This window comes from Rhea americana, unplaced genomic scaffold, assembly GCF_003343005.1.
Source record: "Rhea americana isolate MKP2758 unplaced genomic scaffold, rheAme1 scaffold_36, whole genome shotgun sequence".
NCBI classification, from domain to species: Eukaryota; Metazoa; Chordata; class Aves; order Rheiformes; family Rheidae; genus Rhea; species Rhea americana.
Window position 1 is genome coordinate 905,088 of NW_028186490.1, and position 24,773 is coordinate 929,860.

Here is a 24,773-nt window from a genome sequence, read left to right on the forward strand (position 1 = left end):
TCCCCCCCCCCCTCCTTTCCCTCTCCAATGACCTTTGTGCAAGAAAAGTGAATGTTTTCCATCTGGGAGGACATTTTTGGCAGAGGAGTCAGTTAAATGATGAGATCCATGCATGCTCAAAAAGTAGGCATCTGTCTTTTGCCTGAACCTTTCCTCCCATTTCTTGCATGCCTTTTGTGCAAGTTTCCATTATGCTAATAGCTTTAAATGCATTTAGCTAAAAAAATGCTATTATTTGTAATGTTTTCTTCTCTTAAATACCCACTTTGGATTAAAATTCAGATCTTCGCCCACCCTTTTCACAGTGCACTTACCACTGTCTGGTGCAGTTTAATTCTGCAGGAGGTTCTGTGTTCATTACTGAGTCATTTCTTACGTTTTATAGGAGTCAGATGAATGTGGAATTCTGAAAGTGACTCAAAGGTCAAAGTAATTGAAATATGGTTGTTGAATCACCCTGGCCCTCCCATGCTTGAGCACACTATTAAGATATGGTTAATAAACCTGTTCTGCTGGTCAGCCAGTCTAATTTTTCATTTCCTTATTTTAATAAAAATACTGTACTTCTCTGGCTGATTTCTAAGCTCTAAGTAAACTCATTCTGGGAGAATGGGCTTTCTCAGATAACTATTCTGTCACAACCCTAAGCTTCCTTGCAAATTGCATGATGTAAGCATCATTCTACTTTTTAGTTTCAAATTACTTGATCTTTCTAATAATTATTCTCTGTTTAGCAGTGCGTGCATCTATTTCATAATATAGCCAAAAGCAGTTAATAATTAAAAACACATTTCTATCAAATTACTTTTTTACATGGGCTAGATAGGGTTTTACTCTTCTAGGAACTATTCCCATGAAGAAAGGCGTGCAGGGTGAGAGGACGTAAGTGTTTGATGCAGTGCAGAAGTGGGGCCATTTTCTAGCCCAACTCTTCTGTTCCTATTCTAGCATAGGAGTCAGCCGCTCTTCCTTTCAGCACTTCAAGGCCTGTAACCCCATATTTCAGAATTCTTTGTGGAGGTTCAAGCCTCTTATCATGAAGTATTTACCTGATCCTAAGTAAGGATGGCAGTTAGTTAATAACAAAATGATACTTCCCTTCTGTATCCTGCTTGCTGCTTGCAAGCTTGCTTGCCATGTACATGGAAAAGGAAAGTTTGTGTTTAATAGCTGACAAGTATTCCTGAGCTCTACTGAACATACTAAACATATTATTCAAGTGATATAACAGGTAATTAGCAAGCAAAACAGGTAATCAGCTACAAATGCATATGTAGTACCATTCCAATGAAAATATCTTTCTTTTCCAGAATGTCATACCCAGGTTATCCCCCTTCAGGCTATCCTGCTTTCCCTGGTTATCCTGTAAGTATGGTTCTTAAATGTGTTACACTCCTAATATATTCTGTAAATAGCCATTCGTACTGTGCTGTGTTTCTGTAAATACTAGCTGTCAGTTCACACAAGGTATTCTCTGTAGATTATAGTCTTTGTTTTCATCCCTACATCCCTGAGAATGACTTTACATTATAAATAAACATTAGGAAATAAAATACCTGAGCACTTCCATAGTTGCCAAAGGATATGGTTTGATTCTCTGTCTCGTAAGAATTAAAAGAAGGAAGTTTAAGATTTTTTTTTAATGTTGCCTGTTGTTCCACAAGGGTTATTTGTTTGGCTTTGCTTGTTTGTTCATTTATTGGTCTTGTGAGTTCTTACATATTTAGTTAGCTATCATCTCAGTAAATAAATATTTTTAAGAATTAGTAGTCTTTACATAAATATGAAGGTCTTCAGGTACGGGATCAGAAGTAATCTTTGAATCTCTCTCTGCCAAAGCAGTTCCCTACCCCAGCATTTATAGAGATGCTGAACCAACCAGAGTGGCCATTGCCTTCAGAAAGAACCTGCAATGCTTAGCAGCTTTGCTCAAGTACACCAGCTTTCTTATGACACCAAGCAAATATTTTGCTGAAGATGCAGGACAATGTCTTGACTTTGATCTCCCTACACCCCTTATCCTTCGGCTACAGGACTTGGTTCCACCCTCACCGCATGACTGATTGGGCTTAAAATTCCAATGAAACTTAATGAAAAGCTGGAATCAAATCATTTTGTGGGTGGTACTGCCATGTTGTTGATAACTTCTTCATTATTTTTCAAAGCTAGATGCAAGTGTGTGTTTTTATTAGTATGGCACTGAACATACTGTAACTGGGAATTTTACGTGGTTTGTGTTTTACGTAGTGCTGAATTAGACTTAAGCATGGAGCTCAATTTGGATTCCCCCCAAAATAGCAAAAAAAAAAAAAATACATGCAATCAGTTCTACAGTTATTTTGCTTTACAGTTCCAGATAAAGCTTTCCTTCTGATTAGAAGAGTCGTAGTTCAGAAAGTGACTGATGAGAGACTGCTTCTTGTTGCAGTGACTGGTCATGTGGCTAGTGGAGAAAAGGTCTGGACAGTGAGCGGGGAGTTTTAGAGAAGCACCTTCTGGGCCACACAGAAAGGACCTTTACTAAGTTCTGTATTAGTTTTCTGTTTTTCTCTGTAGTTTCATACTCACCTTAAGGCCTCTGATGCTCGCTTTTTCGCAAATAATGGTCACTAGCAACAGTTGTTTCACAGCATCTGTTTTTATTAGCCCCTCCGGTATCTGCCTTACTGTGCTGAGGTGCAGATTTCTGAGAAAAGGATTTGGAGTTATTCCCAGAGTGTGTCTTTTGCACCAGGAAGTGGAAGCAGTAGCAGAACATTTCTAATCTTCACTCAGTAAATCTTTACTTAATAAACAGATTTCCATAGTCTGGTGTCTTACGGAAACAAAAGTTACACAGTTATGCAGTCTGTCCATAACCTTCCACTAATTTCTGAGCTTGTTTGTCAAGATCACCCAAATGTGACACAGATGGGAGTCTGAAATACTAAGTTTTTACAGTTTTCATGGAATACATCGCAGGAAATAGAGATGTGTAAGTGCTCCAAGGGAAAAACTGTAGTGTGAGTTTCTTCACTACAGTGTATCAAGGGACAGACACTGGAGAAATGATCTGAAAGTATGCCCCAACTTTGGAAAGAGCTTCATTCAGAGTCTGCTCACGTTGAAATGCTAAAAAGTCAGTGAAATTAAAGACAAGCATGTTAGAAACCAGACCTAATTCCAGGATTTCTTGTTTCCCTTCTAGATTCTGCTGAATACTCATGAGTGTAGCTGTAATTTATTGTGTTTGATATTTTTAAGTACATCTGAACATCTTTTTTTTTTTTAACTAGCATCTAAAATACTATCAACCTTAATGAATGAATTTTAAAGACTCCTCATATTCTAGTACAACAATTATGCATTTTTCTAGTCTCATTAATAATGTTTGTTTACTCCCCAAATACTTTTTTTTCCTTCTGGCTTATGCCCCAAGTGATAACCAGTGCAAAAAACGATATGAAAGGAAAGAGTTTTTCCTTCTGTAATAGTGATGGTCAGCTGAGCAAGGCTTTGGGGGATCCTAATTTTGGATTTGTGAACCTAAATTCTATTAAAATCTTTTTGCCGAATCTGGCTGAAACAGAGTTGAGAAGGATTAGAATATCCCATTAGGGAAAAGGATCTTACTGTAGTATTGGCACAGTAGTCTGGAGGTAGAAAACTTGGAGCAACCAAACCTGAAGGCAGTGTTTGAGCTAAACTTTACTGTTTTGCTGTTTATTTGTGTTTTCTGTACTCAGGAATGAGTGCGTATTGTACCAACTGTGTGGGTAATCTATGCAAAGTTAGTGGGTAAGGATTGTTCCCAATAAATGAGTAACAACAAACCCATGTTACACTTGGTTATGAACCGGATTTTAAGTAATTGGCTTTCAAGATCAAGTATATGGCTTTTAACCTACAGGGTTTCTTTCCCCCTAGAGATCCTAGCCTTTCATATAAACATTTTTAATGATGATGTGAATTAATGCTAATGTCAACCTTCATGACATATTGTTAACAAAATCTCACACATCGCAGAATGGAAGTATTCGGACGTCTGACTTGTTGTTAAATTCTTTTTGTTTAAAACCTGTAATGGCTGTTAAATCTGACTCAGTGGTCCAGATTTAGTCTTTGAATGTTCATGGTTTATAAAGTGGTTTCCAAATAAAATAAAGAATTCTGCCAGCTTTTACCTTACAACTTTTGAAAATACTGGCTGTGTTCAGCCAAATGCACGTGAGAGGTAGAAGTCTGAAAGACATTATGCTCTTAAAAGCCTTATTAAAAAAAGGAGACAGGCTACTAATGATTCACTGAAAGCAAGCCAGAACTGTGAGCTCACCTCTTAGTTAAGAGACATAAGAGTAGCAGCTTTCCAGTAAGAGGCCTTCGTTCTGGTGGTTAACAAGCTGAACATGAGTCAGTGGTGTGCTCTTGTGAAGATGAAAGCTAATGATGCATTGGGCTTTAGCAAGAGCAAAGCCGGCAGGTTAAGGGAAATGATTGCTCCTCTGTGCTCACTGTGTCCAGTTTTGGACCACGGTACAACAGAGATATGGTCAAACTGGTGTGAGTCCAGGGAGGGCTGCTAGCCTGGAGAAGAGAGGAGATCGGTTCAGTATTCTACTGCCTAAGAAGGGGTAACAGAGGAATTGGAGCCAGACTTTTCCCAGAGGTACAACGTGAAAGGGGGCAGCAGGCAATAATCACAGGTTGCAGCAAGGGAAATTGTAATTTGATTCAAGAAAATGTTTTTCACAATGAGAGTGGTTGAACACTGGAACCAGAGAGGCTGTGGAGTTGCTGTCTTTGGAGACTTTAAGTTCAAAACTTGACAAGGCCCTGAGCAAGCTCATCTAACTCTAAAGTTGGCCCTGCTTTGAAAGAGGATGGGATCAGAGGCCTCCAGAGGTGCCTTCCCCCTACAGCACTCCGATTCTGCATAAGGGTTGTTTCAACAAGAGAGACACATCAGAAAGCCCAGCCAGGAGGTTCACATCCAGGCTTTGTGAATTCTGCTGCTGCTTTAAGGGCTAATCTGATGACATTATTATAAATGTGGACATTTTGGTAGCTTGAGCATTTTTACTCTAATGTCCTGTTAATAGACATACAAACATCCTGGTTTTGTTTCAGCCAACAGGTCAAGAGTCTGTTTATCCGCCAGCTGGTCAGTACTCCTATCCCACCGTTCCTGGAGGATACCCTCCAGCAGGAGGTGGAGCCTATCCTGCAGCACCGCCAAGTGCTGGGTATCCAGGGGCAGCAGGATATCCTGCCCCCGGGGGCTACCCAGCCCCGGGGGGCTATCCTGGAGCGCCCCAGGCTGGAGGAGTGCCATCTTATCCTGGAGGTAACATCCTTTATTAGACTATCCCTCAAGAGTTATTTCTGTTGTAACCATTCCCTGTGCTTGGTAGAAGTAGTAAAGAAAAACAGATTTGTTTAGTAATTAATAGAGGCAGTAGTATTTAGACAACCAGACAGACTGATATGTGTCAATAGATACTTGATGATAGCAGGGCTTTGATGCCTTTGCATTGCTGGCCACTGCAAAGACACAGAGAAAAGAAGTGGTAGGTTGCCATTAGTCTCTTGCCTAACTCTTATCAGTAACCTGGCTTTTGTTGTATCAAAAATCAACTATAAAACAAAGTGTACTAAAATCTTTCTTCCAGCTCCTACAGGCCCTGGGTTTGGTGTGCCTCCTGCTGGCCCTGGCTTTGGTGGCTATCCTCAGCCTCCTGCCCAAAACTATGGCGGAGGTGGACCTGCACAGATTCCAGGTATGTGGGTGTTTCACCATATATAAGGAATTTCAAGCATCCAAAGTTGAACCACAGGATTCCAAGATAGGTAGTAAGAAAGTAGACCCTCATTGCTAGCTGTTGAGGTTCACATACTGTACATTTCCTACCACTTTACTTGACAAGACCAGTGAATGGCAGATGAGAACCATCTCTGTATTATATCGAAATGGGATGCCTGTCATTGATGTACTTACCCTTCCTTGTACTGCAGGTATCCAGTGAGAGCTGTAAAATCCAGAGGGTACAGTCAGTGAGTGTCTGGCTGTTCTGTGCAGCTCAGAGACATTTATGCATTTTTCAGCAGTCTTAAGTAGATCTGTGTGTTTGTGATCCCTATTATAATGGGGGAAGTGGAAAGGAAAATGTGCACAATTGCTTAAAAACAGTGTGGTGTTTTTAATGCTTTGAATGGTCAGCTACCATCAAGAACATTATAGGTTTCATTACCCAGGAAACAAGTTGTGCATTGGTAGGGCTGTCATTTATTCGATAGATGGTTTTATTTTCAGATCAGACAGCATTTATGGTAATAAGAAGAAACATAATTAATTACTTTTATCCTGTTCTTGAATTTGTTTTCAGTAGGATATCCTGGTGGACAAGCACCGTCACCAATGCCTGGCCCGGTATGTGCTGTATCCTCTTTTATAATCAAACTTCTATGGCTCCTGTAGTTTTCTCACCTGTTCTGTCTGTTGGTAGAGCAGTGTATTCACAGCTGGTTGCATGGAGGAATGTAGGGACTGAGTATGGGCAGGGCATGTATCATAGAGGATTGTACATCCCACTGTTTTTACTGGGGCTTTGTGCTAAAGGTGAAAAAGATAAAAATTGCCACATGGAAAAATAATTGTTGCCACTGCTTTCAATAGAGTTCAGATTTACTCCTCTCTAATTTTCCATTTGAAAACATGATTACATTTAAGCAATGTTATAGTTACAAACAGGTATTTTAGTATAGCTTTTCCCATAGTTTGGTGTACATGGAAGGTATAAACTGGTCTTATATTATCAAATGGTTTACAAAGTGACCAACTTCTCTTTAGTGCAAAAGATCTCTTTGCAGCAGTGAAGTCCAGCACACTGCAGCTAGGCAAATGAACCATTTTGTTCTGCATCAAGATTTAGATGAAAGCTACTTTCTTTTAGCTGCGTAGTAGTTCTTTTCTCAGACCTACACCCAGAAAGTCCAAATGCCACACTCAGAATACAACCTGAACACAATGGTAACACAGCATCTGTGTATACGCTACAGTAGATCTTCATCCATAGCACTTGCTAAAAGCACTTTGGTATTGGTGGGTCAAAGCTTTGGTATTGGTATTGGTTTTCAACAAAACTAAGTGTCATCCTGATTCTGTGTTGGAAAGGAATGGAGAATAGACTCGTCTAGCTGAAGTATTGACTGCAAAGTTTTAATTCAACTTTGTACTGTGCAGAATAGCTAGTTACACATGACTTTCTTATTCTCAGCCTGCGGCAATGGTTCAGTGTACCCAGGGCACAATTCAAGCTGCAGCAAACTTTGATGCTGGAAGGGATGCAGAAATTCTGCGCAAAGCTATGAAGGGGTTTGGTAAGTACATAATAGAAGCTTAAATTTCCGTTGAGCTTATTTGTTAATTCCATTTTGCCCTTTTCTTCAGTTTTATTTAACCCTTTTTTTTTCCCTTGAGCTTTTGAGTCATACTTTCAAAATGCCTTAGGCGCTTTGGCAGAGTAAGTTATTAAGATTATTTGGTAAATAGGTGTAAATGATAGTCATGCATTTGTATAACTGTGCCCAAATGTGCAATTACAAACTGGACAAACTTGCAGGGTTTATTGAGTTCTTACATGAAATTGCCTTTCTGTTTCCAAGGAACTGATGAGAAGGCTATCATCGATGTTGTAGCTAACCGCTCCAACGATCAGAGGCAAAAAATCAAAGCAGCTTTCAAGACTATGTATGGCAAGGTATGGTCACTAGTTTTTTTGAATCAGTAAACAAAACCACACTCCAGCTGCTGCTATAACTGCCTGATTGCGTTTTAGGCTCAGGGAGTGGTTTGGGGAATTTTTTAAATGCAATTCTCTGGTTATATTCCTTGCTGTGCAGCAGCTAGGGAAACCTCATATTTAACATTCAGTATTATCCTGATACCTGGTAGGAGGAAAGCTCTGTCCCTAACCAAACAAGCTTCTTTGATTTTTAATGCTCAACAGGTAGAAAACAAACAAGCTTAAACTGTCCTTGTATTTGTGCCTCAAACTACTCGGAGGTGTTTGTGTATACAAACTAGCACTGAAATCATTTTTCTCCTAAGAAACAGAGAAAGGGGTTATAGATTGGTGGCAATTGAACACCTAGGACTTACTTACCTTATTGAATTAATTCAGCCATAAACCCTTACTGCCATCACTCTTTGGGCTCACTTCAAGGTTGCAGGCAAGTACATACCCATCTCCTCCGTTACGTTCCATAAGGTATAGTTCCTTTCCAAAGAGAGTGCTATAGGCACTTGCTCTCAAATCATTCTCCCGTCTGTGTTTTCTGCTGCCACAAAATCCTGCATTTTTGTTAGCTCAGTAGTACAGCTTCAAAAGTAGAGCAGAAAGAGGACTCTCCCCTCTTCCACCAGGCTGACTTATTTGTTTGTGGTTAAGGTAGTTCTGTAAGAGGTAGAAGCAGGTTTGGAAATACCTGGAGGGAACTGAACTCAGGCTTCCTCCATCCTGGGGCGAGTTCTCCAATCGCTACAGCATGTTACAGATGGTATTGCCAAGTAGTTTACTAGTATTTTAGAAGAAAGGAGTAAGACTGTGCTTGTGAGGAATGTTAGTGATTCTCAGATTATAAATAACAAAGGTTCCCTTAGCAAATATAAGCAGAAAAAGATCTTGAGTTGCTCAGATGGGGTGGTTCTTGGGTAAGTTTAAAAGAACATTTCTGGTTGTTTCTGAGGTTCTGCAAGGTGACTTAGGCATCTCAGAGGCAGCAGATAACCAGGAATTTTGGTGGACTGTGTCTTAGCTACAAGACTGTTTCTCAATGGAGAAATAAACAGTTTGTTTGCCTTTCTTCCCATTGCATACTTTTGGCAGACAAACTATTTTCTTAAAACTACCAGAAGAAACTCCTTTGCAGCCAGCTTTCTGAACTCCTAATTATCTGTATCAGATTAAAGAAGCTGTTCCCTGTAAGTCAGTAAAAAGCAATTTAAAATGCAGTTTTATAGTTATGGCATTTTTTCAGGAGTTCACTATTCTGCTGCAACTCAAACCATTTATGTCTACGACATGATTTCAGTAATAAGCGAACTCTAGAAGACATCGCAAAAAGCATTAAAAAGCTATGATGTACAACACTTCTCTTTGAGCTAAACTAGAAGACAACCTAGATCTAAAACAAAAAAAGGCCTATAACAGAACTGCTGTTAGTGATCTCAGCATCTTTCACAAGAACCTAACTACATTAAAGTTTTTTTTTTGGACTAAGTGTGTGCAGGGGAGGAGAGGGGGGGAGTGTGCATATCCTTAATGTCCAGAATTTGCAACTGAAATTAGTTTAAATCACCAACTGTTTTGAGCACCCTGTAGATAATGACTAGCAATAAAAGGGGGCAGTGAAAGGAGCTAGAAGCAGATCGTAGTAAAATAAAATGCTATGCTTTGAATGCCCTGTGTTTTGAAGCTGCTTAAACTGCTTAATCCCAAATTTCTTGTCTGGTAGGAAGCTCCCAAAGATAGGGGGAAGGAGGAAGAAACCAACAGTATCCATATCCCATTAACACAGTCTTGAAGGTTGCAAAGAGCAAACTTCGGTGCTTTTTTTTTTTTTTTTTTTTTCCCCTCCTCATTTTATCATATGAAGACCTAGCTTTTCCTTGAATGAATTTTAAAAATATCATAGTAAAGATTTTCCTAGAAAATTCTTCCCACTAAAAGAAATGTGAAATGGAAAATGATAGGTTCTCTTCCCTACAGGCAGCAATTAGAAAAACCTTATTAGGGAGGAGAGAGTGGAAAAGCTGAGCTGTCACTGTTCTTTGTAAGAACAGAAGACATTCAAAGATTTACAGTAAAAGTAACACAAAGGTAGAAATCAGTCACACAGGTAAGATACAGCTTGAACTTTTTCAAAATATAATCTAAATACATGGGTAACACTCCCCACAGTTCAGCTTTGCTTTTGAGCATTGGATCTTCAGATTTTCCTGTGAAAATCAGCAAACAGACTTTTTGAATTTTGGATGTGATGTCACGGTATTTTCCTTAGCCAAAGGAGTAGAAAACCTGTAAAATACATCTCTTCAGACTTCTGACATTGTGACCTGAGTTGTCACAACTCACTAGACTTCACGCATGGTCAGAGGAACTGAATAAATATTTGTTGATCACCTAGACTTTTAACTGAAGACTAAAGCCTGCTGTAAGCCCTGACTTGTGAACAGGGCCACTTCAAGTAATTGCTAATAATTTTGCTGCTGCCATATTATGACTCCCTTCTTATGTTTATAATTGCACAGGACTTAATTAAAGATCTGAAGTCTGAGTTAAGTGGAAATGTGGAAGAACTGATTCTAGCACTCTTCATGCCTAGCACCTATTATGATGCTTGGAGTTTACGTCATGCAATGAAGGTACGGTTTTGCTGTGAACAAAATAGATTAAAACCATCTTTAAATGCTCATCTAAGAAAACTGAATACCTGATCCATACACACTGTTCAAAAATCTTGTGGTAGCAAACAAATTTAGGTACTGTGGGGTTTAAAAGTCTTTTCTGCTGCATCTTCCAGTTCCAGCCAATTTCTGCAGGACTAGCTATTGGGAGCAACGCTCCAGCAGGGGATCAAAGCGCTGCAGCACACAACTTTGTTCTCTGCCATTCTCTCAGCAGTACTTTTCACTAGACCCTAGTAGGAGTCAGGGTGCAATTAAAACTGTACCCCCTGTTTAAATTGAAGGTATGTACCTCTCCTTGCTAGGAACAAGCCGCTGGTTTTGAAAAATATTTCTAGAATATCCCAGTGTTCTCAGCAGAGTGATAAAAGAATATTTTCTTATGGTCAGATGATGAATATATATGGTTAAGTGTTAAGACTGCATTAGAGATTAGGTATGCAACTTGATTTAAACTTTTAACTCGGGTAAACTGGTGCCTCCAGTTTCTCTATTTCTTGCCTGTTTGAGTTGCAACAGCTAGCAGATGGCAGATTACTGGAAAATAGTAACTTAGCCCATGTATGAATGCAGATCTCTAAAGAATATGGAACACAAATGAAGATCTGGGTTTAGCAAAGGCACAGCTGTTCTTGACTCTGTAAATTATAACACTGCCTAGAAGTCCCACGTAGATCCAGCCTTATCTAATCTGTGCTTGAATAGAGATGACTACAGTTAATTTCTATTCTGGGGACAAGGAAGCATCGTTGAAAAGTTCCTGCTTGTGCTTCATGTTGAGGGAGCAGCCACGTTTTGAATAGGGAACACATTTGTAAACTGAGCAAAGCAGGATTTAAGTGTGTATCTTTTGCTTTAGAATAAAAAATGACTGCTTTATTTCACAGTTAAACAAAAATGAATAGCTAGTGCTCTGCAGTACATCCTCTTTTCCTCTGCCCACAGGGAGCAGGCACTCAGGAGAGGGTGCTGATTGAGATCCTTTGCACAAGGACAAATCAGGAAATTCGAGAAATAGTGAAATGCTATAAATCAGAATTTGGACGGGACCTCGAGCAAGACATCAGAGCAGACACCTCAGGACACTTTGAACGATTATTGATATCCATGTGCCAAGTGAGCTCTATTTTCTGATTGCTGTTGTTGTGGTTATTGTTGTTTTGTTTTTTTGTAAGATAAGGGTGAACAGTCTGACTTTGTATATATTCATAATTGCTCCATAAATGAATTGCCTGTACATGCTTAGCCAGAGTCAGGTTTTGTAGAAAACTAGCACTGGACCATTAATTTTTTCCCTACTGACCAGATAGAACACTTTAGTCCATCCTCAGAGAAGAGAGATTTCCCATCTAGAAATCTGTGATGGATTGACCGACCTAATTAAGAACCCTATATTCACCTCAGAGTATGTATTTTTAAACACTTTGTTGTGCAGATGCAAATGAATGGTACTACAAGCAAAGGTCTCAGCTGCTCATATGTTTTTTTTTTAAATCATATGGTTGAATCTGACAGGATCAGCTTTATGGTATGTAGAATACCTGTGAAAATCCGCAAGAATGAGCTAAGAGGCACTGCAGGTCAAAACTTACCTCCCAAGTCATGTGATAGCCAGCTCTTTGCAGATCACCAGAATCAGCTGTGTACTTCCGTAGAGCCTGCTTATCCTGTACAGTTTACTAGGATTCTTTGTGTTAAGGAAAGTAATAGTAGTTACCTGTGCTTTGGAAGTATGCAGCAAATGCAGCTTCCCTTATTTCTCTAATAAATCTGCCCATTCACTGTTGGAATTTCCATGACACTTCTCTATCTTGTTTGCCTCTACCTTTGTGAGAGTTCAGCTCTTCACTAGGTATTTGGATTAAAAAGTCAAAATCCACAAGAATGCAAAGCTTGAGAAGCTCATGCTGCTAATTTTTATTTTGATAAATCCAGTACTTTACAGTAACTGTGACAACCACATCAATTTAAATAATATATTAACCACTATAGACACAACAATATTTGAGAGTATGTATTAAGCCTACTCAGCCAGTATATTTAGCATGTTTAGCAGTATCCATCCATGCATCAATCAGCAAAAAGACAAACCTCAAAGCACATAAAATGTCACATACGCTCTGCTGGCATGTTACAACTACAGTAAATGCTTTCTGCAGACATTCTTATTTGAAATGAGCAAATTCTAAGTATAACAGAAGACCTGAGCTACTTGAGGTGTGCATATTCAGTAAGATAATTCATTAGTTCATTTGGGAAGATTGCTTTGCAACTTGAAGCCTAGAAACAAATCAAGAGAAAGTTTATATTATTAAGAAAATACGAGAATTAAGTACGGTTCCTGAAAAAGACTAGAACTATAGGATGGTATGTAGAGGTGAAACTGTCCTGGTCAGTATACCTAGTTTAAAGCATGCCCTATATATAAGAGTTTTGAAGCACTTTCTTATTTTCTGTTTGTAAGAAATACTGAACCAAAGAGTATTTAAAGCAATGTAAAGTATTTCAAACTGATGCTACTCTCTCTAATTAAAGTTGCTTGGTTTTTTTGAAGCTAACTACTTGGAGGGCAGACCCCAAGCATGTGAAGCATAGCCTGCTCTGGGTAATTTCATTTGACCTCTGATGTTCTTGCTTGCAGGGTAATCGAGATGAGAATCAAACTGTGGATTATCAAAAAGCTCAGGAAGATGCTCAGCGTCTGTACCAAGCAGGTGAAGGAAAACTTGGAACTGATGAGTCTTGTTTTAATATGGTTCTGGCAAGCAGAAGTTTTCCTCAATTGAAAGCAACGGTTGAAGCGTACTCCAAGGTAGGAGCTCTTCACCGATTCCAAATGAATTTGGCCAGTGTATTTTGAATTAAAGTTCCATTTGTTATTGCTTTTCACTAGCCATATATTAATCTTGTTTTTAGATTGCTAATCGGGATTTATTAAGCAGCATTGACAGAGAATTTTCTGGAAATGTGGAACGTGGTTTGAAGGCTATTTGTAAGTGATATGTTCTTCCTCCCCCATACCCCTTAGGAATTAAAACATCACTCCCTTCTCAACATTATTCAAGGAAGATCCAATTCAGCACTGGCCATATAGCAAGTAAAAACAAAATCTGAGAGTTTGCTAATGGAAAAGTAACTTCAATTACTCAGATTACTCACTTTGCACTTAAGTGGAGAAAATAAGCATCCATTTCAAAGAAGCCAGTTTGAAACAAGGAAAAGGTTAGGCAGAAACTACTTGTTACTTTTCTGCAAAGGCAGATAACTACACAGAAACAAGAGTCGTTGTTCAGTATTTGTAGTTCTGAATTCACTTTTCCCTGCTGACTTATTATGGTAAATTATTTTAAATGTATCATGATTTACTAATAGTGAGAACAAGTGACCAGTACTCTGTGGAAACTGGTCCTACGAATGCTTATGAGAATGACAACAGCATTTCTACTAATAATTCCTACTGGATTAAACAAAAACTTCCCAGATTATATTCTACAGAAGAGTTCTGTGGGAAAAACTCAGCTCTGATGGTATTAAAAGAGAAGAGAGGCTTGTCTGTGTGTGTGAAAAATGTAACTGAAACAAGATCTATTCTGCAACTACTAGAGAATGAGAACTTTTATGCCTGTACTTCTATTAGTGAAACTCTAGCAATGGAACATAAATAAAAATCCTGTATCCTAGTATCAGTTATCCAAAGAGAACTGTTTAAAATACATATTTGGGAATTATGGTTTCAGTGAACTTTAAAAAACACTTCCAGAAAAGTTAACTGTTAATGGTAATTTTTCTTGTAAGGGAATTACTTACATGGTCAGCTAGAAACCAAACTCAACTCTATAAAAAAGTTCCTGTTATCTGCCATAACTGGATCCTTACCAAAACCTAGCTCTAGCTGCCTGCAGCCAAGCATATCTTGCCAAGTATCGCCATAGAGCATACAGAACTGGAACTAATCTTAAAAATTCATTTTATTGCAGTGCAATGTGCTTTAAATCGCCCAGCCTTTTTTGCAGAAAGACTTTATTACTCTATGAAAGGAGCTGGCACAGATGATTCTACACTGATCAGAATTATAGTCACTCGCAGCGAGGTAAGAAACTCTTGTCCCTCCAGAATGCAGAGATTTCGGATGTAAATTTCACACGTAACTGAAAGCTGTCTAACAAACTTGGGAACTGCAGTGAAGCTTTTAACCTCTTCAAAATTAGATGAACAAGTTGATTTGTTTTAAAGGTTTCCTATAATAATTTATTTCTGGCTAACGTTTTAATGATCTCGGTTCGCCTTCTTTCCTAACTGTGGTTGTCTGCCCACGTAGCAGATGAACAGCTGAACTTCAAGGGTTCAACTACTAGATGTGGGATTCTAAGGTCCACAAAAACAAAGTATCAAGAGCTGGACCATTTGCTTTGGGAGCTGCTTGTCTCTCCTTAGAGAGAACAGCTGGCTTGTAAGACCTGTAATCAATTGCATGTTTGGCCTTTGACATGTATTTTAAAGTCGTGAAAAAAAATAACTCCCAGATAGTCACCCTGCTTCTCTTCCCTCAAACGTTAAAAATCGCTGTGTGTTCAAGCTTTGTGCTTTTTTTTTTTTCTCTCTTTGCACAGATTGACCTTGTGCAAATTAAACAGATGTTCACACAAATGTATCAGAAGACTTTGGCCACAATGATAGCAAGCGATACGAGTGGTGATTACCGGCGTTTGCTGCTGGCAATTGTTGGTCAATAGAAGAAGATTTTCTGGGTCTTTTTGTTTTCTTTTTTAAAACAAACTGAAGGACATGTAACATGCTTTATGCAGATACTAACTATCTGTGTGTGTAAAAGAATAATTTTAAACTGTGTAATCAAATATGCCTACTTGATGATTCAAAAAAGCTTTTTGCACTTACATTTGCCTTAATTTACAGCACATAATATTCTTTATTGTATAATAAAAGATGTATCTTGTCTATTAGCCCTATGCCTTGGTCCTTTTGACCCAGACAAAATGACCCCTCCTCTACCAAACTCCTGCATGGTTAAACTAATTTTCTCAGAAGAATCTCTAGTACTCACTGAATTTCCTGAAATAGCTAAACTTTCCTGCTGAGCTGACAGAGAGGGCTGAGGCTATGATGCAAAGTAAAAACCTGGCCAGGTTCTCTACCATGGAAAGGTATTGAAGAGGGTTTTTGTTAATGTTGAAAAACATGAAAGTGTCCCGTTTAAGTCACATTACACAGACAGGTTGTCAGAACCTGATTGTATCCCCCTTGCCTTCTTTCTCACACAAGCAGCTAGTTATTATTATACTTAAGGGAGCAGCAATATCTCAGATCTAATTTGAAGCATCTCCTTTAAAGGACTGTTTTATACGGCAAATGACCGAACAACTAAAAAAAAGACCCACTAAGTAAATGCTAACACTACAGGAATGTATTTAAATCCAAACAGAAGGTGTCAGTGATAGACAATTGAAATTACTGTGTAGATGATTTCATAGGATTTAAATTGAAAGAACAGCTTTGAGTAGTACATTGCTTTTTAGAAAGCCAAACTGAATCTGACTTCCAGCCATAAATTTATCAGGAGCTTGAAGTCCAGCAGGTTACAAGGTGTTTCCTAACATTTCTAAGCAAAGCTTTAACAAATAAGGTAGTATTAGAAGATAGCCTCCTACAAACAGTAAAACTGTCTGTTAACCCTCAAACAAAAGCAGTTAGGGCTGGTAAAGGTAGTTCTAATAAGGCAAACCTTTGCATGACAAAAAAAGGGGTTTCTCCAAAACAACAATACATGTCAAATTTACCATACAAAAAAGCATGTTTCATTGATATTAATGTTCTGCAACTGAAACCAAACTTTAGACTATAAACTTTTCTGGTATTTGTTCAATTTAAATTTCCTTGGTCAGATTAAATAGTCCAAATAGTGACAAAAGATAGAAGTAAATTTTAATAGACTGAAAAACATTCCACTCTTACTTTGACCATCGCTAAGATGGTGCAGGTATCCACTGTGAGACAGATTAGAGGTTTGGAGACACACACACACACGTTTGTAGTGGTTTGGAAATATAGATATATACACGCACGAGGTGATGTGTTTATGTGTAGACTGAATGAGCTAGGCGGGTTTTGCCTGTTTGGCTCACCAGGTGGCAGCAAGTCTCCCACCGGCACACAGCTCTACTTTAAAATGAGAGGAAAAACCCAGCTTGCTACTGGAGCACGTTCTGTGCTTTTACACCTCTCTGCCTGGACAGGAGAGCCCCCCCAGATACTGCCGGTGCAGTACAGGTAAGTGTACTGCAGATAAATGTTTTAACCTAGGAGTTCAGGGATGGAGGTGGCAGATTCTCTGGGGCCCATACAGGGTCCAGTGAGCCCCGTGCGAGGCAGAAAAGCCTTCACTGCTCCAGCTCAAACCAGGAACCAAGCATGTCTCGCATAGCCAAAGGATGCAAAAGCTGACAGAGCTTTTTCCAAGCTCTCTCCCCTGCCTGACCAAGAACAGAATAATGGCACACAGAGCTTTTTTTATTTGCCTTTAACACTGAAAGCATAAAGCAAACAATGCAAAACTACTTACCATTTTCTGGGAGGGAGGATATAATCCTTTCTCTTCAACCATGCAAGGATTAGAGACAGCTCCAGACTCTACCTTCAGGAACACGGTAACAAAAAATGAATACCTACTTTTGAAACAGAGAAATCGCAGACATAATCCTGTTATCTAACTGACCACTGGCTGAAAGAGCAGCAGGAGAGATGCAATATGTGAAGACTGAACAGGCTGACAACAACTGCCCAAGCAATCTTCCTTTACTAAACATCTCCCTTCACACCTGGCAAAACTACAACAGATGCTGCAAGAGGATCCTAAAGGAAGCCAGCAGAGTGCTTAGAGACCAACACGTATCCGAACTCGTTCTCTCCACGTACGATGAGGACTTTCTAGACAAAGGTTGCATCTGTATTTTCTCCACATACACAATTCCAGCTAGTCAGAATACTAATCACAACTAACAGTATCGAATCATGAAAAATACTGTCTTGAGAGGGTTGGGAAATTTTCCATAAGCACTGCCAGTGAGAAAGGTACCATCATAATCTACATCATGTAAATCTTTAGTTGTACTTAGGTAACGGGTTGAATTCTGCTCTAACACAACATCGTACAAAGACTGTATGGCTTACTAGTATGAGGGTGCTTCATAAAACAGAAAATAAAAACACTTACCATTGTATACGCTGGTCTTCTGCACTCAGACTTTAAGAATATTGTTTCCAATTAGAATGCGTCTACAATAAAGTAAAATAAAATATTAAAACTCAATTAGCAATAGTGTGTCACAATTTTCATCTTAGTTTATCTTCATTCTCATCTTTTTCAGCAGCTTATTATATTTAAAGAGACTAGCAAAAAGACCAAATCAAATAATATCTGTATTAACTTTCAAAACAACAGTCCTCCCTCACCCAGAAAGCAACCTAAACACATTTCACTAGTATCTTGAATATTCATCTCAAACCAACACACAAACACAGCTACAGTTAACGGCCTTTCTGCTGAATCAGCTAATGCTGCCCTTCCAAGTTCATTCAAACCAGCAATGGATGGATGTCCAACTTAGCAGACAGAAAATCACATTAATTCTCTGCAAGCTAAATCTGACTTTTCAGATTTTTTGACAGTTTAAATTCTGAGTATTTCTAACTAATTTTTCTGGGTCAGATTAGACCAAATAAAACCAATACACAGTGATACGAGCCGCAGCCCATGCACAAAATTTATTGTGTGCTACTGTTTATAAAATACTTGAATAGTCAGAACATGCATAAAATTTCCAACTTAGACAGGGGTATGTACAGATCGTACTTTATGGCAAACAAAAAAGGGAGATGAACTCTAGTGACTTAAGTTTCAAGTTGTGTTCCAGGGGATGAGAAGGACACGTAGCAAATGCCAAAATAGATAACAAAGTACAGTGGCAATCAGTACAGTCCATTATTTGTGAACAAATCAGCACAGGGCTTCAATTTTTATTTTAACCAAGCAGTCCCGTAGATATCAAAATACATGCAGTCTCAAGTTTACACTTTCACTAATGCCTTAGCAGTTGAACAGAGCAATTGCTTACGTGCTGCTTTGCCTAAACAGAAAGTATGCCCAATACAATTTCAGTTTCCTTTACAGATTTAAAAATGATAAAAAGCTTGCAGCTATTCAGGCCAGTGATTATTAGCTATTTATGCAACTGTAATACTCACAATAAACTAAAAGTACCCATAACATCTACATAATCTATAGATGTACATCATAGGTCTATATATTAAGGATTTGCAAAATGAAAACATGCATACACAAAACACAATGCCAAGCTTTACAGACTTGATATGAATCAAAATTTACTTAAACATAATGTACAAAGTTCAATTAAAAGTACCTTAAAATTAACATTTCCATATTTTTCTTACTTTTAAAATTAGTATATATAATATTCTTTTTTAAAATTCAAGGTTGGGAGGAGTCTTGAAAAAGCTGGGCAAAAAGTTTCTGAATTAAATATTTTTTTTAAATCTGTGTTCAAGTAATAAACATTCCTACATAGAAATCTTCTGATAAGCCGTAACTAAAAAATACAGTGAATACAATATTAGCAACATCTAAGGAGTAAACCTGAGGTCAGCATTTTACAGAATGACCAACTGAGATTTTTTTTTTTTTTTTGGCATTTTTTCCTGTCCATTTAAAATACAGTTTTTGCAGCCTCAGATACTTTAAGACCATTCTAATCTATCGTTTTAAAGACATTTCATGAAACCAATGTCCATTAATAAATAGTTAGCTCTTAGGGTTGTATTTGAAAGTCTGATTAAAAAACAAACAAACAAACTAGCACTACTAAAAAATCCCATTTGTAAACTTAAAGTGTTGACAACGATAAGCATAAGATGCTAGTCTAGATGTGCTTTAGTGATAACAGCCCAATTATTTCCCCAGATCTCAAGACCGAGCAGCCAGCGATGGATTTCCTGTAAATACATGAAGCACGCTCCCAGCAGGTCGGGCCACCACGTAACGAGAGGGGCTGTTGTCTCAAAAGCAGGGTGGTTTCTCTTCAGCGCAGTCAAGTTAGACGGTTTTCCACCTCACATTAAGTAGTCACTTTGACTGATCCCCCTGGCTGTTCCATCTGTTGTCACATCAAATAGCAGTAATCGAGGAATTCTCAGGCAAGACATAAGTGAGTAAACGAGAAGCGGACGCGGTCACTGTGCATTGTTGTTGCCAGTTCCATTGTTTCCATTGGCATTTGTTGTGTTTATAGTATTAATACCATCTTGTTGAAGAGTATCTTTTCTTGGTGGCATTCTCTCATTGATCCTATCCAAACCTTTTGCCTCTTCAAAACTGCAGATTTTATGTTGCGGAGAGAATCCTCGTATTGCTTAACAAAATGCAAATTTGATATGTCAGTAATGGAAAAATAAGGTGAAAGCATATACTTTTTCTAATAAATGATTTTTAAAAATAGATAAGAAATCAGCCAAAGAAACTAATGGCTCTGTATCTGTATTAGTAAAACCTTATCTAATCTGCTTTCCTGAAATGTTCGGTGGCAATCGTGTTTTCAACTTACGACAAAGGACACAGTATGGCAAATATTCTGCAGGTAGGAATCAAGGGGCTTCAACCCACTTGATTGCTTCTGCACGTCCCTGGTGTGGCCAGCTACAAACAGCAATTGCTTTTGCTGCTGAGCGCATCAGGCTTATCATTACATCCCTGTGCTCCTCAGTGGCATGTCAGCAAGATCTAAGCAGCACAGCAAGTGCAGTGGAGGCAAAGCAGCAAAGAGTTACAAAAACAATAGTTGCATCCTGCATACACCTTGATGGTCTGATCCTGCAGTTTTCATGCAGGCAAAACTGCAGGATAGGGTTCCCATTCGGTGCTAATCACGTGGGTGGTTGAAATGGACACAACCACAGTCGCTGGGTTAGCACTGGGTTTAAAAATGGTGTAATTTAAATACATACGTATTTAAAGTCTTATTTTTCTACTGTTTAACGCATGAGGTCTGCAGTTGAATTTAGACCTGAAAATGGTTGACCACATTGTAAGACTAAAGTCTTTGAGATAAAATTACTCTTTGAAGGTTTAAGGCAGCTTCCCACTCACAACAACAGACCCTCCTGCACTGTGCGTGAGAACAGAATACGGCCCCTGGCTATACTTTTGGAGATCTGACTTCCTCAATTAAAGAAGTCATTAAATGGTGCTTTGCAACCGAATCTGGAAACACACTGAGGTAGCTCTCTCAGTTGCTATGCTGTTTGTCATTCACTTCATTTAATACTGAGCAACAGGAAATGAAAATATCTGTGAAAAAGATTTTAACGACATTCTGCAGTTGAATGAATACCAAATAATTTGATGGCATTCTAGTCAACACCACTAACAAAGGATGTATATACAGCAACTTTTTTAGCACAGCAGCACTGGTAATCCATAGAAATTAATATGCCTCTCACTGGCAGATTGGCATATATACTGGAAGCAAATTTGGTCATCAAATCATGTTCAAAATCTACCGGAAAAGTAAACATCGTATTTATACATTTTGCACTACCAGATGTGTTATGGGAAGTTAAAAAAAAAAAACCACTATGTTTGAAGACATTAAAAATAAATTTTATGAGAAGAGGCATGCAAAAACAACCCTCCTTCCTCATGTGTTCCCCCAAAAAGGAAAAAAGAACACCTGCAGTTGGGTGCAGAAAAAAAAAAATAAAATAAAAAAATCAAACATTACCATTTTAAAGACTTCAAGACAACACCACATATCACAACATGCTATTATACAAATAAAAACAGAAACCTATTGCATATTTTGTATTGAAAAAAAAGAAACAGAAAAAAAAATCTCCTTGAAATATCAACACAAGTAATCATCATCCTAAAGCTAGAAATGAATGTTACATGTAAAAGGGATGAATCAATATGGTTGATTCATCTCTGCTTGTACAAGTTGAAAGTAAAACAAACCCACACAGAGTACTTTTGAATTCCCTCCCAGACACCACAGATCTCTGCCAATGGCAAAGACTCTGATCATACCTTTTTCAGCCTCAATTGCCTCTACAGTGGCTGTACAGAAGTGAGCAGATGCATGCAAAATGAATGAGAAAGATGAAGAGTGTAATATCGCATAGCAGAAAAGGCAATGATCAATTTAATATAGTATGCTACGCCAGATTAGATTACAATAATTTTATATTATAATTAAGGGTTTGGGGTTTTGTTTTATTAAGCTTAAGTGAAACTTCTCCTATATCTTAATTAATATAATTTATCAACTACAAGTTTATCAAGAGCAATGCTAATTAACTGGTACTTCATTTACTCAACCATACATTTCTTTTTTTTTTTTTTTTTTTAAAAAAAGACAACATAAAATTTTAACTATTGGTAAATTTGTGGTATGATTTAAAAAAAAGGAACTATTTGAAACTAGTATCACTGATGATTAAAAATGCATCTGTGAGCATTAAACTACCAATAAGGATGCTATAAAAATAATGCTATCAGTGTTCTAATATGAAGAAAATATCTTTTGCTTTATTTATATTTTCTCTCTGAAGTTAAACTAGTACTTCAATTTTTCATTGCATTTTAAGCTAAAATACATATAGCTTATAAACTGAATTTGTAAAATTTAAACCATATAGGACAATCTAGAAGTCATGGCAAAGTCTCATAAGATTAAGTGTTTAGGTGGATCAGCAACAGAGTCTACAGCAGGAAGAGGTCTGAGTTTAACAAATCCTTGGTGGATGAATTCATGTGAACATAAAGAAAAATCTAGCTTACTACGTAGCTTTGATTTCTTAGGTGTAAGATTTTTTCAATCATTTTAACTCGAGAAGTCAGCAAAGCTTTAATGTACAGTTTAACGTAAGGTTTTAGACCATCAAAATCAAAATAATCTTTTATTAGTGCAGACTTGCTAAATAAACCATGTGCAACTAAGACTTAAACTGCAGTTAATTCAAATAATAACCTTTATCCTCCCGTACCCTCTGTCATGCCTCTAATCCCATAACTTATTATCAGAAGATACTACACAGTGTATCAAACCTGTTTGATGCTTGATACATATTGTTAACAACAGAAAGCATAAAGGAATATTAAAGTGAACAACGGGAAAAGGAGTTAAGTAAGAAACCTGGGATTAGATCAGAACAGAATTCTTCAAAGCAAACTAAGTTTATTACTTCTCATTTCCTTTCAAACATAAAACATAAACTTAACCTGTTAGGCATAACTATTTTTCAGACTATCTAAGCAGAAATGAAAGATAACTATATTAATTTGTAGTAAAAATATTGTGAAATACATATGCATATTGCATATTTTAACTTTTACAAACTGCACGGTCCAAGTTACCAAAAAAGAAAAAAACAAAAACAAAAAACAAAACACCACTTTCCTACACCTAAATCTAAAGAGACATGGGAAGCCCAGAATTAAAGCAAAAAGGCAGCTGAATGGATACATTAAGGGAAAGAGCCTCTCCCAAACTGTAAAAAATAAATTAGTTTTAGATCTATTTTTAAAAGGCTAAGTGCATACTTTCATACTGTAAATTATCATAATTTGCCATATAAATACAAAACTGTATTAAAAACACTTCTTTCCCCCATTTCCTGTTACCTATCGGGTCTTCGTTTTCAATCTTTTCCTGAAAAGATCACGAATACTGATTTATCTCTGTAAATTATGTAGCCTTGTCATAAACACAAATTTCAGAATTTACATCTAATTCATTCTACTTGCACTACTCTTGTTCTAGAAAGATCTTGCAATATACACAGCAGTTAAGAAAAAGAAAATTTTAAACTTGAAATAAAAGAACAAACTGACTGGAAAATACAAGCATTAAAAAAAAGACAGTAAAGCATTTTTGGAAAATAAGGATTTTTTTTGTTTTTTTTTTTTTTTTTTTTTTTTTTTTTTTTTTTTTTTTTTTTTTTTTTTTTTTTTTTTTTTTTTGGTCTGTTTGTTTTTCAGGTTCCTCTAAATTAAATCTCTATCCCTTGTAAATCTTGATAAACCTAGAACAAACATTATATTGTCTTAATAGAACTAAGATTCCTAAAGTTTCAGATTTGCTCAGAAAATTCTCTCCTTCACAGCAAATTTTAAACAAGAATGTTCCAAGGAAATCATTCCATGGCTTTGCCCTCCTCAAATATAGCCTGTGCCCTCCCCTTTCATTAAAGGCTGCATCTGATGTAAAATCCTAACCAACATAAAAAATAATATCTCATTACCCCTCTGACTAATAGCCAGGGCAGCAATTAAACTCTCCAATAGGAAGTACTTGGCTAGTTCAACTGACTTCCATGGAAGCACCCACAATTTTAAATTTAAGTTTGCATTTAGTATGTTGCTGAATCAAGATCTAGGCCTGTTAAACAAATTTTGACAGTTTAATTCCATGGAATTCAAGTCACTAGGAAATTATTCTTTAAAGAACAGACGTTCTTAGCGTAGTCCTTAATATTTTAGCAAGCAATACAGTAATGAAAGTCATAAATCCACATAAAAAACCCAGAAACATACAAAGGCCATGATTGTCAAGTCTAGTCTTATCCTAGTACACTAAAGCTATCTGGAAATAACCTTTGATTCCTTTCTCAGAAATATATCTATATATTTCTTGAATAACTCAAGTACTGACTTGTTCCATAGGCTATAGCTTTGCATTATTAAAAAAAAAAAAGAATTAAATCTATTTGTCTTTGTTTAAGCCTTTCACTAGAGTTTGAGTTTCTATTTTACTCTCGGACACCTGTTTTGCAGTAAGAATCTGTTCAATCATTTTCCATAAAGTAGTTGTGTTTGACTGACTAATGCTTTTGGCTCTAAATTACATCCACGCCAACAAGGCATCAATGGTCCTTCTGTGAGAATGGCCGGTATCTCGTAATACGTATGAGAAGTGGCTCAACAAGTTCTTGAAAGGGTGGTGGTATTTGCTAAGAGCTAGCACAGAATACATTATTGAGGCTAAGAATTAATTGTATTCATTTAGTGGAATCTTAGAATAAAATCCCTCTGCAATTCAGGTTTTTACTGTCCAAAAATGTGAAACTGGGTGCAAATTACACTTCCTAAAGTCAAAGTCCAAGCAACTCTAAGTCAGCACTACACACATGAGAAAGTGCAATGTTTGCATTTATGCCTACATATATATTTGCACTGACATATTTTCAGCCCAGCTCTCCAGCAAAATGTAGATATACTCTCCATTTCTTATAGCTTTCACAG

The 24,773-nt window shown here is 37.5% G+C and overlaps 2 protein-coding genes across 3 annotated transcripts in view; one reads left to right on the top strand and one right to left on the bottom strand.

Moving 5' to 3' along the window:
- Positions 1–1,280: 1,280 nt before the first annotated feature.
- Positions 1,281–15,411, top strand: ANXA7 (annexin A7). 2 transcript variants are annotated; one of them, XM_085312237.1, is made up of 12 exons: positions 1,281–1,365; positions 5,107–5,323; positions 5,649–5,756; positions 6,363–6,406; positions 7,254–7,356; positions 7,642–7,736; positions 10,289–10,402; positions 11,390–11,560; positions 13,086–13,256; positions 13,361–13,436; positions 14,422–14,534; positions 15,055–15,411. In XM_085312237.1, the coding sequence occupies exons 1-12, from the start codon at positions 1,288–1,290 to the stop codon at positions 15,175–15,177; spliced, it is 1,413 nt and encodes a 470-aa protein (XP_085168363.1). In that variant the 5' UTR covers positions 1,281–1,287; the 3' UTR covers positions 15,178–15,411. The 2 variants fall into 2 exon arrangements, with proteins under 2 accessions (XP_085168363.1, XP_085168364.1); XM_085312238.1 differs by having other exon boundaries at positions 6,366–6,406.
- A 2,786-nt stretch (positions 15,412–18,197) lies between these two features.
- PPP3CB (protein phosphatase 3 catalytic subunit beta) overlaps positions 18,198–24,773 on the bottom strand; it is a 36,637-nt gene continuing 30,061 nt past the window's right edge. Inside the window, exon 13 of the mRNA XM_085312172.1 lies at positions 18,198–19,884. Coding sequence (XP_085168298.1) covers positions 19,706–19,884 — 179 coding nt within the window. The 3' untranslated portion in view covers positions 18,198–19,705. The remainder of the gene's footprint in view (positions 19,885–24,773) is intronic.

Excerpts from the sequence above, each read along its gene's own strand:
- ANXA7 (XM_085312237.1), top strand. The coding sequence starts at position 1,288 with ATGAAAATATCTTTCTTTTCCAGAATGTCATACCCAGGTTATCCCCCT. Across the intron at positions 6,407-7,253 it reads CGTCACCAATGCCTGGCCCG|CCTGCGGCAATGGTTCAGTG; the intron begins GTATGTGCTGTA and ends TCTTATTCTCAG. Across the intron at positions 7,357-7,641 it reads CAAAGCTATGAAGGGGTTTG|GAACTGATGAGAAGGCTATC; the intron begins GTAAGTACATAA and ends TCTGTTTCCAAG.